Genomic DNA, 15751 nt, shown 5'->3' on the forward strand with positions numbered 1-15751 from the left:
GCATCATGACAGAGCTCCACGAATGGATATGTGGGAGTCACATCAGCGCCTGAGTCTCTCATCAAAAGCCATTCGCGCAGGGTACTATTGGCCAATCATGAGGGAAGACTGCACGAGGTATGCACAGGGATGCAAGCAATGCCAACGACATGCTGATTGGCATAGTGCACCCCTAGAGGAGTTACAATCAATCCATAGCCCTTGGCCATTTCATACCTGGGGAATCGACATCCTGGGACCGTTCCCTCTAGCAGTTCGACAGATGAAGTATCTTGTGTTTGCCATTGAGTACTTTACAAAGTGGATAGAGGCCGAGCCAGTTGCGCAAATTACAACCCACAAGGTTCAGCACTTTGTGTGGAAGAACATAGTATGCCATTTTGGAATGCCAAAACGCTTGGTGTCCGATAATGGCTCCCAGTTTGCAAGCCAACAGTTGGGCAAGTTGTGCACAGAACTTGGAATAAAGCAGGTGTTTGCATCAGTCGAACACCCCTAGACGAATGGGCAAGTTGAGTTTGCCAAACGAGTTCTGCTAAGGGGTCTGAAGAGAAGACTGGAAAAAACCAAGGGAACTTGCGCAGAAGAGGTTCCTAGAATTGTGTGGGCCTACCACACCACTCCCCAATCCACCACCAAGGAAACACCTTTTAGTTTGGTGTATGCTTCGGACGCGATGATTCCTGTAGAAATTCAGGAGAGTTCACAACGCTTCCAGAACTTCGTGGCCGAAGAATCCAACGAAGAAAGAAAGGTGGACCTGGATCTACTGGATGAGGTTAGGGAGGAAGCACGCATCAAGGCTGAAGCCTTGAAGAGAAGGGTGGAGTACAGGTACAACTTCAGGTTGAAACCTCGGCAGTTCCAGGTCACCGACCTAGTAATGTGAAAGACTCACCCCTACCAACTAGAGACAAGTTATCTCCCAAGTGGACTGGTCCATTCCGTGTGACAGAGACACTTGAGAACGGGGCGTACAAACTCGAGACCTTAGAAGGTGGGACAATTCCTCGAACTTGGAATGGAGCAAATCTAAAGTTTTATTTCAGTTAATTATATCATTGTACACAATTAAAGGGACACTCTTTTTCCCTTATCAGGGTTTTTTAATGAGGTCACCCAATAAAAATTAGTTGAAAAGATATATTTGCAAGTGTGTTGTACGGTGCAGTTAGTGAACCTCTCCCTTGGGAAGAAACTCCAAGGTCGGGAATAGTAAGGTTCTTAGTTAGCCTCCCTCTTGTGAGAGAATGCCAAGGTCCAGAACAGTATGGTTCCCAGTTAAATATCTCCCTTGCCTTTATATGCCAAGGTTAAGATCAGTGGCGAACCTCTCCCTTGGGAAAAAACACCAAGATCGGGAATAGTAAGGTTCTTAGTGAGCCTCCCTCTTGTGTGAGAACGCCAAGGTCGAGAACAGTATAGTTCCAGTTAAATATCTCCCTTGCCTTTATAGGGAAAGGTCGAGATCAGTAAAGTGAACCTCTCCCTTGTCTTGTAAGTCAAGGTCGAGAACAGTATGGTTCCCAGTTAAATATCTCCCTTGCCTTTATACGACAAGGTCGAGATCAGTAATGTGAACCTCTACCTTGTCTTGTAAGTTAAGGTCGAGAACAACATGGTTCCCAATTAAATATCTTCATTGCCTTTATACGGCAAGGTCGAGATCAGTAAAGTGAACATCTCCCTTGTCTTGTCAGTCAAGGTCGAGAATAGTATGGTTCCCAGTTAAAAACCTCCCTTGCCTCTATACGGCAAGGTCGAGACCAGTAAAGTGAACCTCTCCCTTGTCTTGGTCGAGAACAGTATGGTTCCCAGTTAAATATCTCCCTTGCCTCTATACGGCAAGGTCGAGATCAGTAAGGCGAACCTCTCCCTGGCCTTTACACGCCCAGATCGAGAGTAGCATGGTTCGAAACAAGACATCTCCCTCGTCCTTATACACTAAGGTCGAGGACAGCGAGAAAATCTCTTCCTTATCTTTGTATGCCAAAAATGAGGCCAGTTAGAGCTTGAGCAAACATCACCTCTACCTCAATGCGTTAAAGATCGAAAAAGGGATAAGATCAAGCAGGTTGGTAAAGGAGCGTACTACTTAGGTATGAACAATCATTAAGGCGTTGTTAGTGAGGCTAATACAAGACAAGCAAGATAACAGACAGAGAATACAAAAGAAAAATTGAAAGAAAAAGGACTTCATAAATAAAGATATATATACAGATTCATCGAGTGTTTGTTTGGCTACCAAATAAATACAAATTGAGGTGGCAAAGTGGGGCAGGCCGGTCCGCGGCCCACTGAAAAAAACGCAGGACGGGTTGCTTATTTCAACCCCTTGGCCCGCTTAGGCCCGCCCCGCATAACACGCGGGCCAAGTGCGGGGCGGGGTGGGTTGGCTTGCATAACCTATAACCTGCATAACTTTAAAATGTATACTTTTTTTTACACCCCCATATTTTCTTCATGTAGCCTTATATTTTACATTTTGAAATTTTTAATAACATCTTACTATGCATGTTTCATGAAAATAATATTATGAGATCATTTACTTAATGCATCTAAAGAAAAAGAATTCAAAAATTTTATTTAAGAAATTATTATTTTTAATAAATATTTCTTATGCAGGCTGGCTCGCAGACCCACGGGCTAACCCTTATACGGGGTGGGTCAGAAAAATCAACCCACAGATTCTATGCGGAGCGGGCCTATGCAGAGCGGGCCAGTCCGCATTGCCACCCCTAAATACAAAGGAGAATCATGTTACTCGGCGTCTACTAGTTGTCCATCAGCGATAGTCTTTGTCAGCCTAGTTTGGGAAAGATCCACCCAGGATGCACATAGGCAACCTGGGCCATGTCATCCTCAAACCCTGCTGTGTAGGACTCTGTGGCATCCCGGGTAAGTTCATCCTTGGTCTGTAGGAAGATTTCATCCTTACAGACCAACTCCTACCTCAGCTTGGACATCTCCTCTTCAAGCTTGGCCATCTCCTCTTCAAGATTGGACGATTTTTGCCTCAGTTGGGTCACCTCTTCATCCGTACTGCCAAGCTTCCCCATCAAGTCATCTACCTCAGCCCGAAGATCACCATTCCTAGCATATAGCCTCAAGATTTCTTTAGACTTGTCAAACAAGATCTGGCGAAGCTCATCCACCTCCAGGGCCATACCGGTTGATCAGCATTTGAGCTCCGTGATCTCGAGAATGTCTTCCTCCCTTGCCTTCTGCATATTGGAGAGGAGAAGGTTGGACCCCACGAGGATCTCCCCAAGGTGCCTCGACACATGATCAAGCAAGGGGTCCTCCTCCAAGCTCTCCAACCTCGCTTGAGTTTGGAAAGAGTGTAGTGCTTTTTGGACGAAGGGTGGCAGGTAGGCGTAGGAGTCACCCTGATCACCTCCTGTGGCACTCTCCCCCTTACCTTCTTTTACCACGATGTCACGAGGAGAAGAGGCACTGGGAGGATGCTCTCTGTACGAAGGAGCTTGACCGTTTGAGCCTGATGGTGCGGGAACGACAGCATCAGCCTTGCGCTTCCTCTTGAAGACAATGCCTGAATAGGTATCCTCATCTTCAGAAGCGGCAGCTTCAGCAACCTCGGCCACCCCTTTTAGCCTTTGGTCTATGGGGGCTAGGGAAGAAGGGCCAGCAGCAGAGGGGCCTGGGGCAGCCTTAAGTTGAGCCGCCATAACAGCCAACTGCCTCCTCTTTTCAGCATTGAGCACCATACCTGCATAAGAAGATTAAAGAACATAAGAATTTAAACCAGTAATGCACACAAGAAAAGAGAAACATAAGCATAAACAGGGGAGAGGGGGTACCAATATAGCCCTTAAGGGCCTTAGGGTTGTACTCAAGCTTGAGCAGTTCGATAGTGCTAAACACTGCTCCCAAGTTTGAGAAGAAAGCGCACACCTCTCGTTCTCGCGTGGGTAAGTCCTCGAGGCTTATGGGTTTCTTGAGCCCAGGTTCCTTCACCCAATATAGGGGGAACCCATCCAAAAGGGTGGGGTCTGACATGCTGCACCGTATCTTGAAGAACTTCCCTTTGAAACCCTTATACGACTGTTGGAAGAGGGTAAGCAACACTCTCCCAGCGACCCCATTGAAGCTCACCCACAGCTTCTTCCCCGGGCTCTTGGCTTCAAAAAAGTATAGGAAGACATCCATCGACGATGTATGGCCAAAGTGGTTGTAGAGGATGGAGAAGGCCCTATCGAATGCCCAATTGTTGGGGTGTAGCTGGGAAAGGGCCACATTGACCTCAGTAAGAAGAGCGCACTCGAAGCTAGTGAGGGGTAGGCGAAGGGAAAGTCTATTGAAGACTGTTGAGTAGATGAAACAAAAGGGGCCCTCTAGGTTCGACGACTCATCAGCACAAACAGGCTCACCTATCCTACAGGGCACAACCTTTACGAACCTATCGTGCTCCTTCCCAAAGATGCGGGATATATGGTAGTCCTGGTTCTTCCTATATGTCGCTATGCTCGCAAAGGAGGTGAAACTAGAGGTTTCGTCTAAGAGATCCTCGGATGCCCAGCGGTATAACGTTTTATAGTTGTTCCTACTAGAGAGATGGAACCTAGAGTACTATTGAAGTCTTCGTCTTCCTCCTTCGGTTGGGCAGGTTGCTTGGTGCTTGGTTGGGATCCTTCTCACCTCCGTGTCTCTTCTTTGGCTCTCGGTCTTGGGTGAATATTGAATGGGGGGGGGGGTACCAGTAGAAGGCACTCCGACGCTCAAGTCAGTAAACCGGGTGATCGGCACTCAGGTAGGTGCACAATAATAAATGACGTATCTTTCTCCTTGGAAAGTGTGCTATTTATATTATTTTAATGGGCTTACCTTATTAGGCCTGATTAGTGGAAGGGATCACAATTATGGGTGTATTACCTAATCCTTAATGACATATTAGCTTCACTGACCTTGGTTTTAGCATTAATGGATTTATGTGTCGGTCGGTCGGGCCGTCCGTGGTCGTTTCCCTCGTCTCAGTTAGATTTCCATGGTCTCGAGCAGGTTTCCCTGGTCTCGATCAAGGAGATCGAATCTCGATCTTGCCCATAATAGTACACTTGCCCTCAGACTCGAGGACGCCTGTGTCTGATAAGAGGTGTCGGTCAGTCCCCCTGGATGTGTGGGTGTTTCGTTTCTCGAGGTGTGATATGACCTCAGGCAGCGTGACGTGACCAGCATTAATGAGGAGTTTTTCAGGCGGGAAACGTTGTGGACCGTTGGATCTGGAAGATCTAACGGTTGAGATCGTTTTGACGTTTTGCGTTTCGAGGTCCTTAGGCCCCATAAATAGTGGTCTCAACACTTTCAAGACATTATTCTTTCTTTGTGTGAGTTATTTGATAACCAAAAGAAATCTCACCCAGTGCTCTGATAACCAAGCGATTCTCGCCCTTCGGCTTTCCTTCGGTCTCCTACATAATATAAGGTTAGTCATGTCGACTGTTTCTTGGTCTACATCGTCTTCTGATCGGCCTTCTCATCCTCTTGAACATTCTTCTTCTTCTTCTTCTCCTTCTTCATCCTTTTCCTCATCTACCACCGACTCTGTGCCGGTCGGGGTGGCCGAGGCACCACCCTAGGTAGAGGTGGTCAGGGGAGATGACCCGGCCAATGTTGTTGACCGGTCGGACTCCCCCCCAATGGTCGTTCCTCTGGTGAACCTCAATTGGGTGGACTCTAAGGTAGTGGGGATATCGTCCAACCTTAAGATCGAGGCTTTTGTGTCCAAATTTTTGGACAAGTGCCCAATTTTAAAGGTGGGTGGAAATTCCAACTTTGTTTTTTTTTTTGCAGAAATCATGGCACAAGAATCACCTGCAGGTGCTAATGTCCTCGACGCCTACAGGAAACGGGCGGCCAAGCGCAAGGGGCGTCGGAGCATTGACGCTCTACCAACCACAAAGGGCTCGGATGCCTGAGGTGACAAGGGCTCGGATGCCAGGGATGGTGGTAACATTACCACCACTACTTGTTCCCCTGGGTCCCTGCCGACGCCACCACCAGGTCGGGACACGGTCGAGGTGGACTCACCCTCGCCCAGGTACGTGGAGCAGGCGGCTCTACCTATCAAGGCCAACCACATAATGGAGGTCTCAATGTCACCTCTCACCCTCCTGGAGGGTGACTTGCACTTTAGGAGAAGGGTGCGCGTAGCTCTTCCCGAGGACACTTGGGAGGTGATCCGGGGTGTCCCTTCCTCGGAGTTGCTGAGGGGTGGCCTTGAGATGTTGTGTCACTCGGTCGTGCTAATCCAGTTGGGCATCCAGGAGAGGGAGCGCCATGCCGAGGAGATATCTCGGTTGGACCATCAAGTGGCCGAGAGGACCGACCAACTCTGATCTCTCCAAGAGGTTGGATTCTGAAGTGGCCGAGAGGGAGAAGGCTCGAGAGAAGGCTGCTGTGGCCGAGCGCCTGTTGGGGGAGGCGAGGGCATAGATGGCCAGGTTGGCGGCTGAGAATGCCAAGCTGAAAAGGATGGTCGAGGAGAGAGATGAGAAACTCTCGTCCTCGGCCACTGAGTTGGCCAACCTCAAAGCTGCCAAGGACGGGGCCGAGGAAGAGCTCGATCGCAACTTCGAGCAACTTCAAGGAAGGCCACTGTCCGCCAGGCCCACGTGCTCTATGGGGGGTTACCGACCTCTGGTGCTTTTGACATCGACCACGAGGTATACCAAGGTCATCTGATGCCCAGTGCCGAGGCGAGTGCTCTGGCGACGCAAGAGGTTGGGCCGACCGAAGGAAAATAGGGTGAAGTTCGTGAAGACAATAAAGATTAGATTTGCCTTCGGTCGGGTTGTGACCTTTTTGCTTTGATGTTTCTCTCTCCTCCGAGGCCGGGGTGTGGCCTCCCTCTTTTGCTATCAATGTATCGCCCTTTTCTTTTTTATTGTGCTCTCGGTCACCTTGAATTTGAAGAAGAAAATTTTCAGAAGTTAAAAATATCGGTCTCTATTTGATTGGGTGGTCGACCTTTAATGCGAAACCTGAATTGGAACAAGTTGAATTGGTTGTCGGCCTTTAACTGTGAATGCTTAATCAAATAAGTTATATGGTGGTCGGTCATTAATTGTGATTGTTTAATCGAAAAATTTGAGTAGGCTGTCGGACATTATTGTGATTGCATTAATCGAACAAGTTGAATGGGCAATCGACCCTTAACTCGTTTCTTTTTCTTGGACAGGTTGATTGGTCGATCAGTCTCGGCCATATCTTGATTTTAAGCTTGTTAGTGCCAAGTTAAGAAGTTAACTTGGGTGTGTTGATCGGTCTCGGCAAGGTATGCCGGTTAAGGCTTGATCCAGACCGAGCCGAGAGAGAGGTGTATGCTGAATAAAGCTTCATCCAGACCAAACCTGGTTGATCGGTCTCGGTAGGGTGTGCCGGTTAGGGCTACATCCAGACCGAGCCGAGAGAGAGGTGTTGGCAGGGTATGCCGATTAAGGCTTCATCCAAACCAAACCTGGTTGATCGGTCTCAACAGGGTATGTCGGTTAGGGCTGCATTCAAACCAAGCCGAGTGAGAGGTATTGGCAGGGTATGCCGGTTAAGGCTTCATCCAGATCAAACCTGGTTGATCAGTCTTGGCAGGGTATGCCGGTTACGACTGCATCCAGACCGAGCCAAGGAGTTGCAGGAGAACAGTGCTAGTACTTTGAGGAAAACGCCTCCTCCAAACCTCCCTAGTAGGGTGAGGAAAGAGTGCATGACTTTATTTAATTCAGCTGTAATAAAACTTGAGGTGTGTGGCATTCCATGTCCTCGGTACAATTTTTCCCGAAAGCCATTCCAAGTGATAAGCTCCCCCCTTTGCGACTTCTCGGACTCGGAAAGGTCCCTCCCAGTTGAACGAGAACTTCCCTTCGCTTTTTCTCGCATCGCTGCGCATTCTCCAGACGAGGTCTTCTTTCTGGAAGCTCCTCAGCCGAACTTTTGAGTTGATTCGTCTTGACGCCCGGATCTTGCAGACGGCCTCCTGAATCCTGCTTTTGTCACGAAACCCGCTTACCAAATCGAGGTTGACCGCTAGGCTTTCCTCATTTAGGGTGAGGTCGAACATCTGCCTTCGTATGGTAAGCTCACCCAACTCGACCGAGATCATGGCCTCGACCCCATATGTCAGGTTCTATAGTGTCTCTTGCGTGGTAGTCTGGGGGTGCATATGTACGCCCAGAGTACTTCTATCAGCTCCTCAGTCCATCGGCCTTTTGTCTTGCCCAGACGTTTTTTCAGCTCATTCAGTATGACCTTGTTGGCGGTCTCGGCCTGTCCGTTGGTTTGCAGGTGTTCTATCGAGGTCGTAACTGACTTGATACCCAGTTCTTCATAAAAGGACTGCAAGCCTCGGTCAATGAATTGTCGGCCATTATCAATTATTATTGTGTGCGGGACACCGAATCGGCAAACAATGCTCCTCCATACGAAATTTTGAACATTTTTGGTTGAGATGGATGCAAGGGGTTCGACCTCGATCCATTTGGTGAAGTAGTTGACTCCCACCAGGAGGAACTTGGTTTGCCCTTTTCCTGGCGCAAAGGGACCGATAATGTCCATCTCCCAGATGGCGAACGACCATGGGGAGATAATACTGTGCAACTCTTCCGACCTTGTGTGGTGGAAAGGGTCGAACTCCTGACACTTAGCACATTTCTTTACGTACTCAGCATAGTCGTCCTGGACGGTCGGCCAGTAGTAGCCAGCCCTCAGGACCTTAGCGGCCATCGTCCTCGCCCCTGAGTGATTTCCATAGACCCCCTTGGGGATCTCGGTCAGGATATACTCGGCCCGTTTGTTGGTGATGCACTTCAGTAGAGGGGCCGAGTATCCTCTTTCGGTACAAGACATCGTTGATCATGGTGTACCGAGCACACTGTTGCTTCATTCTTTTTTCTAGTTTTGGCTTGCATGTGCCATCCTCCAGGTACTGGATGATGGGTGTCATCTAGTTATCCATTTCGGCCTTGTCTATTGCTAGGCATTCGGTCTTGGACACATTGGAGTGCCTCAACCATATCTGTATGACTAATTTCTAGTGGCTCTTCTTCTTGGTGATCGACAGCTTGGACAATATGTCAACCCTTTTGATTTCCTCCCTCGGTATGTGCTCCAAGGGTGCTTTGTTGAACCAAGCAATATTATTTTTGGTCGCGTGGTAGTATCGTTGCAGTAGAGACTCCTTCACCTCAAACTCTCCTTTGACCTGGCCGACCATTACTTGGGAGTCGCTTCTCCACAGAACCTCGCGTGCTCTCATGTCGTACGCTAAGTTTAGCCCAGCAAGCAAGGCCTCGTACTCGGCCTAGTTGTTAGTCGCCCTAAACCCGAACTGAAGTGTTTGCTCCAAGAGGAGGTCACCTGGTCCTTCCAGGACGACTCCTACTCCGTAGGCTATTTTTTGTTGTAAACAGAAAGTATATATTGCAAAGAAACAAAAAGTAGATATTGCAAACCCACGGTGCCTGGTCTTGCAGAAGTTGTTGGAGAACGTGGATTGAAGAAAATGTCAAATGGAGTTGTGAACGTGTAACAAAAACAATTTAGTTGCCACAGTAAATTAAAATCAGTTATGGAGATGGAAAAAACATTTGATTCCTCTCCCTATATAAAGAGGGGTTCCATCCTCTTCAAAATCACATCTCTCTCATTCACTCTTTTCATCTTCTTCACCCACCACGGTGAAGCCTTTTTTCTCCTCTCATTTTTCCACTTTCTCTCTTCACACTTACTTTATTTTATTTTAATTTTATATTGGGTTCCATTGGGTATTACTCTTTTAAGAGTAACTTGCTAGTTCTGATCCTCGAAAATCTCCGGGAAGTTCCTGTTGTATCCTGGGGGACTTGCGCAATACATCGCGGATAAGTCCTTATGAACAGTGATTACTCACGCCTCGGGAAACCAATTTTGTTCATTTTAAAGCCAATTATTACTACATTTTTTGGATGAGTCGTCTACGTAGAGCGTCCACCCGCCCAAGAGGGTGGGTAGTGGTGTCAGCTCGGCCAAGAAGTCGGTCAGGCACTGAGACTTGATGGCTCCCCTCGGTTCATAATGAATGTCAAACTCGGACAACTCGACCGACCAGCCTATCATTCTCCCTGCAAGGTCCGACTTAGAAATTTTAAAATTAGGGTAGTCGGTCCTTACAGTTATCGAGTGATTTTGGAAGTAGGGGCGCATCCATCTTGTTGTGAGGACTAAGGAGAGATCCACATTCTCGATCATTTGGTACCTCGTCTCGACCGCGTGGAGGGTTCGGCTGACGAAGTACACCGGTCGTTCCTCGCTCTCGGCCTCCTGCACCAAAGCAGCACTGACTGCTTCCTCCAAGACGGCCAGGTACACCAGGATTGGGTGCTCGGGTCTCGGCTTCTGGATGACGGATGAGGATGTCAGGAATTCCTTGAACTGCTTGAAGATCTCTTCGCATTTGTCGTCCCAGTTGAACTTGGCGGCCTTTCGAAGGAACTGGACCATCGGTCTCGTCTTCTCGGCCAGACGGGGGATGAATCTGGAGAGGGCAGTCAGGCGCCCTAGGAGTTGCTATACCTCCTTGATGTTCTTTGGACTTCTCATGCTAAGTATAACTTGACATTTATCAGGGTTGGCCTCTATCCCCCTGTGGGTGAGCATGAAGCCCAGAAACATCCCTCCCTCAACCCCAAATGTACACTTCTCAGGTTGAGCTTCATATTGGCCCCTCTAATGGCCTTGAACACCTCGTCGAGGTCCTTCACATGTTGTTCGAAGGAGTCGGACTTCACTACTATGTCATCCACATATACCTCTACCGACCGGTTGATCAGACCTATGAAGATCTTGTCCATGAGGCGTAGGTAGGTCGCCCCTGTGTTCTTGAGGTCGAACGGCATGACCTCATAATAGTAGTTGGTGTCGACCATCATGAAGTTCGTCTCCTCCTTGTCTTTGGGGTGCATACTTATCTGGTTATAGACAGAATAAGCATCTAAGAAACTCAAGATTTTATGGTCGGTCGCCCTGTCCACCAGGCGGTCGTTGTTGGGTAGGGGGTAGGAGTCTTTCGGACATGCGTTGTTGAGGTTTCTGTAGTCGACGCACATCCTCTAGTTGTCGTTCGGCTTGGTGACCATGACGACGTTTGCCAGCCAAGTCGTGTACCAGGCCTCCCGTATGAACCCGGTCGACAGAAACTTTTCGGCCTCTGCTTTCGCTGCTAGACGTTTTTTATCGCCCAAGTCTCTCTTATTCTGGGAGATCGGTCGAGCTTCTTTAAATATTGACAATCTATGGGTGATGATGTCCGGGCTCACCCCCGGCATGTCGGCCGGTATCCACGCGAACATGTCTATATTCTTTTTTAGCGCGGCGTGCATGATCTTGGCCTCGGCAGCTGCCATGGTCGTCCCTACAGTAGTGTTGTGTTCTTCATCTAGGAGGGGTACCCTCCTCAGCTCTTCCCTTGCCTCCAGTCTGTCCTCGATCGCCCAGGGGTCAAAGTCTACCAACACGACGATTGGCTCAATTGACATCGGTCGGGCCTCCCTGGGTGAGCGAACCTTTCGGGAGGACTTTTTCTTGGGAGAGATGTCGTTCCTTAAGGGCTCCACCCGGAGGCTTTCGGCATAGCACTCTCGTGCCTCTTTCTGGTCCACGTGGACAGTGAGAATGTCCCACGTCTTCGAAGGGAACTTCATTACCAGGTGAGGGGTCGATACGATGGCCATCATCCGGTTGATGGATGGTCGGCCGAGGAGGATGTTGTAGGAAGTATTGGCATCGATGACCATATACCGGATCCTTATGATTTTGGTATTCTTCTCCTGGACGAAGGTGGTGTAGAGCTCAATGTAGCCCTTGGTACCCACCCTTTCACCCGAGAACCCGACAACATGGTCGTCATAGGGCATCATCTCGGCTTTGGGTATCCTCATGGATTTGAACGTTTTCCAGTAGAGGATGTCTACTGAACTCCCTTGGTCGACAAGGGTCTTCCTGGTGGTGAATCAGTCTATATCGATCGATATCACCATAGGGTCGTCCTGGCGATAATCCACGCCCTTGAAGTCTTCATCCGTGAAGGTGATGGGTGGCATCCTCGATCGAAATGTTACCACATTCACCTGGTGCACCGCCCGAAGGTATTTCTTCCAGGCGTTGTTGGTGCTCCCTCCTCCGGCGAAGCCGCCGGCTATAGTGTTGATAACCTCTCAGTTACCTCCTCTATCGGCCTCCCTCGGAGGGTCGTCCCTGCGGGGAGGGTCGTCTCTATAAGACCGGCGGTCGTCCCTATGGTCTTGGTCGTCTCGGCCTTGGGGAGGTGATCTCGTTCTCTTAGAGGGCTCCTCTCTGCGAGGTGAGCGTCTTGTGTCTCGGCCATTCCTGACGAATCGGCGCAGGTGCCCGACCTGGATGAGCTCCTCAATCGTTTCTTTCAAGGCCTGACATTCCTCAGTGGAGTGTCCACTGTTCTGGTGGTACCGGCATTGTTTCCTTCGGTCGGCATTGTTTGGACTGGCCACTTTTCTGGGAGGAGGGATCAACTTGGCGTTGAGTGCCTCGTCCAGAATTCTTCTCCTCTCGGTCGTCAAGGGTGTGTACCTCGAGAATCGGATTGATCGCTCTTTATTATCTCTGCGCCTATCACCCCGCTGGCCTGACCGGCCTTGGCGGTATTTCTCTTCCTTGTTCTTCTCTCCAGTAGCCTCGACTCGGTCTTGGTTACGGAACTCCCTGAGTTCCTCCAACTGCATATACTTAGCAGCTCTCTTCCTCAACTCATTCAGGCTGTCGACCGGCTGCATGCACAGGTTATCAGCAAAAGATCCTGGGCATAGGGTCGTCAGCATGTGATGCATGGCAATGTCCGGGCTGAGGTTCCGGATGCTCATTGCCACTTTGCTGAACCTATCAACAAAAGTTCTCAGTGACTCTCCCTTCTCCTCGCGGATGCCTACCAGGGCGATAGAGGTCAAGTGATGTGGCCTGCTGGTGGCGAACTAAGTTTCGAACTTTGTCACGAGCGTGGCAAAGCTATCAATGGGGTTGGGTGAGAGCTTGGTGAACCAGCTGAGGGTTGCCCCCTTCAGCGACGTGGGCAACACTCGGCACAAAATTGCATCGTCTGAGGTGTAGAGACTCATATGGGTGGTATATGCATCAATATGCTTGTCCGGGTCGGTAGACCCGTCATATCGATCTCGGTAGAAACCCTTTCACTTGTATGGTAGTGGGACTTCAATGATAGTGTTGGTGAACGGGTGTCGACGGGCCGAGTCCGTGGTGATGGTCGTCTTGGCCGACCTGTTCAGAAAGGATTCTCCCTCATCTCGTGGGTGAGAATCTTGTCTTTTGTCTCCTCCACCGGTCTCGGGCGGGAAGGAGAAGCGAAGGACCTGTCGACCACATTGGTCGGTTCAGTGGATGGTCCTCCCTCCATCAGCTTCTTCTTCATCTCGTCATTCTCCCTTCGGAGGTCTTGCATCTTTTGTTCATTCTTCTGGATAGCTTCCTCTGTCCTCCTCTTCATCTCGGTCATCTCTCTCTGGAGAGAAATCAGCAGCATTTCCTGGTCGGCATCAATAATCCTTTCCACGGTGGACGCCAATTGTTCCTGCTAGGGAGATGGGACCTAGAGAAATATTGAAGTCTTCGTCTTCCTCCTTCGGTCGGGCAGGTTGCTAGGTGCTTGGCTGGGATCCTTCTCGCCTCCGTGTCTCTTCTTTGGCTCTTGGTCTCGGGTGAATACCGAATGGGGGGGTACCTGCAGAAGGCACTCTAACGCTCAAGTCAGTAAAGCGGGTGATCGGCACTCAGGTAGGTGCACAGTAATAAATGGCATATCTTTCTCCTTGGAAAGTGTTATTTATATTATTTTAACAGGCTTACCTTATTGGGCCTAATTAGTGGAATGGATCACACTTATGGGTGTATTACCTATTCCTTAATGACATATTAGCTTCACTAACCTTGGTTTTAGCGTTAATGGATTTATGTGTCAGTCGGTCGGGCCATCCGTGGTGGTTTCCCTCGTCTCGGCCAGATGTCCATGGTCTCAGGCAGGTTTCCCTGGTCTCGGTCAGGAAGACCGAATCTTGATCAGGGAGATCGAATCTCGGTCTCGCCCATACCAGTACACTTGCCCCCCAGGCTCGAGGACGCCTATGTCTGTGGGTTTGGAATAGGGTTTGATCGAGCCATCACAAAAAATGAGAAGGAAAAAGGAGAAAAAACACAAAGTTCAAAGATGGAAATGTGTGCACTTTAAAACATTTGAAAAGCAGATAAGCATGAAAACGAAGAACAGTAATCATAAAATGCGGAAAACCTAAATAGTCCCAGAATAGTTAAAGCATACCAAGAGCATCGGAATGATAAAACAAAGGCGATAATGAAATAAAAAGCATACCTTGGAGTGATTGTGCTTCAAGGAGTTGAGGTGAGTAAGGAAGGAAGACAAAGCGTTCTGAGAAAGGAAAGGTTTCGAAGAAATGCCTAACAAAAGTAATGGAACAGTGAAAGGAGCGTAAGGGTTGAGGGGTTTAAGGTATACGAGAAGCGCAAGCGACAACAAGCCTCGGCCGTTGAACTTGCCACGTGTACGCTGGTGAAATGTCACCTTATCGCATTGTGCACGGCCTGTCACTCATTCGCCACATAGGTCGCCGCGGGCGATCACTTAGTCTCTTCGCTGAAATAAGTTACAGCTCGAGCCTGGGAGCTTGTGTACTGGCCAAACCTCAGACATCGACATCAGACGTTGACATCGGACCTTGGTGGTCTGGTCGCGTTGATGGGCCATGTAAGTGGGCCCCATAAATAATAATGAGCTATCATCCATATAGAAGAAAGATCTAAATCACGATAGGGCTCATGCATAAGGTGTGTATAGTACGTTTAGGTATAACACAAGTAAGTGTTCTCTGGAGGCGTTAAGGCGCATAAGGGTTAGGGTTTCCAGGGAAGACTGCATGCATGGCACGTGAATAATTAGGGCATCTATAGAACAGATGGCCCCGCAACGTTGGTGCATGAATTGGTATTCTAGCGACCATCCTGTTAGGATTTTGCACTCCATAAGAGGAAAGTCATGTGCAGTGGTTGCGCTAAGCTGGTTAGTAACCCTAATTCCACTTAAGGAAAGATCCTCATGGGACAGGGAAGTTGACCTAGATACAGCCTATAAAAAGGGTGGTAAGAACCCTAGAAAGGTACGTCGTTTCTAAGACTGAAACTGTTTTACATACTTATTGTTTCGTAGCCCAATACTGACTTGATCGTCGGAATGCAATCAACAGGTAGGGTCCCCTCTGTTTCAACGGAGCCACTCTCGATCACCCAAGGAGAGAACAGAAACCACCAAAAATAGGAGTCACCATCTGCCTCTGAAGTCAACGACAACTGAGTCAACTGGCGAGAACAGATCATAATGAATGATCGAGGTCACCCCACCCATTCATAGCATTTCGGTCACACCAGCCAAGCTATCTTACAATCATTGTATAAATAAGGGAAGAATTGTAGCCTCCTTCATTTTTGTATTCTTTTAGTGGTTTTTGTTGTCAAAGCCACACTCACAAGAACCAGGATAAAAATTCGTTTTGCCGAGCTCTGTAAGTTTTACATGTGTTACTTGATGACTTACTACGTTTTCAAGTTGGCACGAAAGAGTTGAGAGCAATTGAAGCGAAATATCAAGTTATTGTTTGAAAAAAGGTTATGGAGGGAAGGTCGTATTTACATGGACTTCTTAGTTCTT

At 48.7% G+C, this 15751-nt stretch overlaps 2 protein-coding genes across 2 annotated transcripts; both read right to left on the reverse strand.

Moving 5' to 3' along the window:
- Positions 1–10625: 10625 nt before the first annotated feature.
- Positions 10626–11927, reverse strand: LOC137829292 (uncharacterized). The gene is made up of 2 exons (XM_068636096.1): positions 11307–11927; positions 10626–10958 (listed from the first exon to the last, which is right to left on the reverse strand). The coding sequence occupies exons 1-2, from the start codon at positions 11925–11927 to the stop codon at positions 10626–10628; spliced, it is 954 nt and encodes a 317-aa protein (XP_068492197.1).
- A 276-nt stretch (positions 11928–12203) lies between these two features.
- Positions 12204–12884, reverse strand: LOC137829293 (uncharacterized). Its single transcript, XM_068636097.1, has one exon. It carries the CDS (start codon positions 12882–12884, stop codon positions 12204–12206), a length of 681 nt encoding a protein of 226 aa, XP_068492198.1.
- Positions 12885–15751: the final 2867 nt, after the last annotated feature.

This window comes from Phaseolus vulgaris, chromosome 7, assembly GCF_000499845.2.
Source record: "Phaseolus vulgaris cultivar G19833 chromosome 7, P. vulgaris v2.0, whole genome shotgun sequence".
In the NCBI taxonomy this organism is placed as follows: Eukaryota; Viridiplantae; Streptophyta; class Magnoliopsida; order Fabales; family Fabaceae; genus Phaseolus; species Phaseolus vulgaris.